The sequence below is a fragment of the Neomonachus schauinslandi genome, chromosome 6 (genome assembly GCF_002201575.2).
Source record: "Neomonachus schauinslandi chromosome 6, ASM220157v2, whole genome shotgun sequence".
Lineage (NCBI taxonomy): Eukaryota > Metazoa > Chordata > Mammalia > Carnivora > Phocidae > Neomonachus > Neomonachus schauinslandi.
The window spans coordinates 135,985,675-135,987,958 of NC_058408.1; the positions used below are offsets into that span (position 1 = coordinate 135,985,675).

The 2,284-nt window shown below is 39.8% G+C and overlaps 1 protein-coding gene across 2 annotated transcripts; it reads right to left on the reverse strand.

The window, feature by feature from the left end:
- Positions 1 to 303: 303 nt before the first annotated feature.
- Positions 304 to 1,894, reverse strand: LOC110589457 (BRO1 domain-containing protein BROX-like). 2 transcript variants are annotated; one of them, XM_044916602.1, is made up of 2 exons: positions 1,578 to 1,894; positions 304 to 1,484 (listed from the first exon to the last, which is right to left on the reverse strand). In XM_044916602.1, the coding sequence occupies exons 1-2, from the start codon at positions 1,879 to 1,881 to the stop codon at positions 646 to 648; spliced, it is 1,143 nt and encodes a 380-aa protein (XP_044772537.1). In that variant the 5' UTR covers positions 1,882 to 1,894; the 3' UTR covers positions 304 to 645. The 2 variants fall into 2 exon arrangements, with proteins under 2 accessions (XP_044772537.1, XP_044772536.1); XM_044916601.1 differs by having other exon boundaries at positions 304 to 1,894.
- Between the last annotated feature and the right edge of the window lie 390 nt (positions 1,895 to 2,284).

Here is a 2,284-nt window from a genome sequence, read left to right on the forward strand (position 1 = left end):
GCATGCTCCCCCCACTGAGCCAGCCAGGCACCCCTTGGGTAAGTTCTTAAATGGTCTCAAAATACCTATAAACACTGATTTCTGAACAAATTATAGCTTCTTACATATGTAAGGGATTTGGTATGCAGATTTTCTGATCTCCAACTATAAATGACTCTTCTACCAGAAAAGATAATAGACCCAGAACATAACAAGTCTGTGTGACAACCTAATGGTGAGGGGGAAAAGCCTCTCGGTTAAAATCCAACTCCTGTCATTCTTCTGACATTAAGTAAGAGAAAGGAAAATAAACTTTTTTGTTTGTGAAGATAGAAGAACATACCTGAAACCACTATAATATAGTAACCGGAAACTTATTACTACTCAGAGTTCAGAACAAAAATCAACAGCCAAACATGCCCTTCAGAGGCACAATAAAATCTTTTACATGTTGTCCTGATTAAAATGGAGTCTGGAAACAAAGCATGAAACATCTCTACTATACTAAAAATCAAGAACAAATAAACTGAAGGCAGATTCCCTCTGAATGTACTAAGTCATTCTACAGGCTTCAGAGGAAACATTTCAAGAAATACGAACTGAAGTTCCATGGTTTATCTTATCTACTAGTAGAGAAATTCAAAGTGCACATTTTATCGATGTACTTTAGGAGATGTAGCACCCCGTGTCCTTCTGAGGTTTGATATCTGGTTCTTTCACAGGTTTCACCACTTCTTCTGGTTTGGGTTTGGGACTGTCATCCTTGGGTCTTTTGGTGAGATCAAATGCGGCCAGCGTGTCTGGTGTCCAGTGCACACTTGTAGGAGGAAATTCAAAAGGTAGAGGCTCTACGAGACCATAATTTGCTTTGAGTTCCAGTTGTGGAGCTTCTGTTGGAATTTTTTGAAAGTAAATAAATCCATTTTCTCTCTGACATTTCTCTAGGGTATTCTTCACGAGATTTCCAAGTTTCCTAAAGAATAAGTGTCCTGAAGGTTTGACCGTCGGTCCGGGTCCTTTGGTTTCTCCATATTCTTTGCACAATGCTTCTGCCTTTGCATAAAATTTTTCTGCTTCTTGGAGAGACCTGATTGCTTCACCACATTTATCACTAGCCAACAAAGTCTGACCATGATAACAGTAAGCATAAGCTGTGTAGAAACACATTTTCAAGTGAAGATATTTTCTCCATTTAGCAGAATACGCAGGCTCCAAACTGGATAAAGTATGATCAGCTTTTTGACAGAAGTTGGCAGTTTCATAGGCCAGTGCAGCAATTAGTCCAGGAGCATGTTTCAGTTCAATTGCTCGAGCAATTGTTACTTCTTGAGCTTCAGCCTGACACTGGACAACATAAGCTTCTAGTAGTCGTGCCTCTAAATCCCTCCCCTTTTCTGCAGGTGTAATAAGCTTTGGGATATGACTTTCCTTTAAATGTTTAAAAATCCCCGCTGCAGTTTTTAGGCTTCGATGGACTTCTTTTGCTTCATCTTCTGTTATGTTTTCTTTTCCAGCCAGTCTTGAAGCATATTTGGTATACCATAAAGCTACATTAAATCCCATGGAAATTAATTCAAAAACAGCATCCTGCTGGGCACTTGGAACCTGTCCTTGTAATGTATCAGTCCATTTGAAATTTTGAATATATCTTAACTTGCTTTCTTGGGTAGATTCATCCAATGAATTTATGAAACCTTGTAAAAGTGAAAAATAGGAATCTGATGCATTCTTCATCATTTCTGGATTACAGCTCAAATCAGTGAAGAGTTCAAGCAGTCGTGCTCTGGATGATCTCAAGTCACTGCAAATTTTTGAAGCAGCAGGGCCAGCGGCTACACCATAGTAGTTAAAAGCGACAGGAGCTGTGGCTTTTAACGGGTTCCTATGAAACCAGTGTGTCATTTTCTCCAGCTGTTTCCTATAAACAAAAAAGGAAACTGGGAGCCACCCCCCGAGTTTGGAGCGCCCACTTCCTGTTTAGCACCCAACCCGGAAATAAAACTTTTAGCACTATGCTTGGCACATAATAAATATGATAATTATCATTTTATATAGTTCACTTCTTCTTTCCTAAACATGCCTTGCATTTCCTGCCACCCCATTGCCCATACGTCCCTGACCAAACTGGATACCAGTGAAGGTGGGCTCCATCTTAATCAGACTTAGAAGACTTCTGCAGCTCTTAAAAGAGTGCCTGTCACATGGTCAGGGGGGACCTGTACATGTTTGTTGGAATATTAACTAATGTCCATTTTTCACCTTAGGAAGAAGTTCACATCCATAACTCTATCAAATGTGCAGAGAA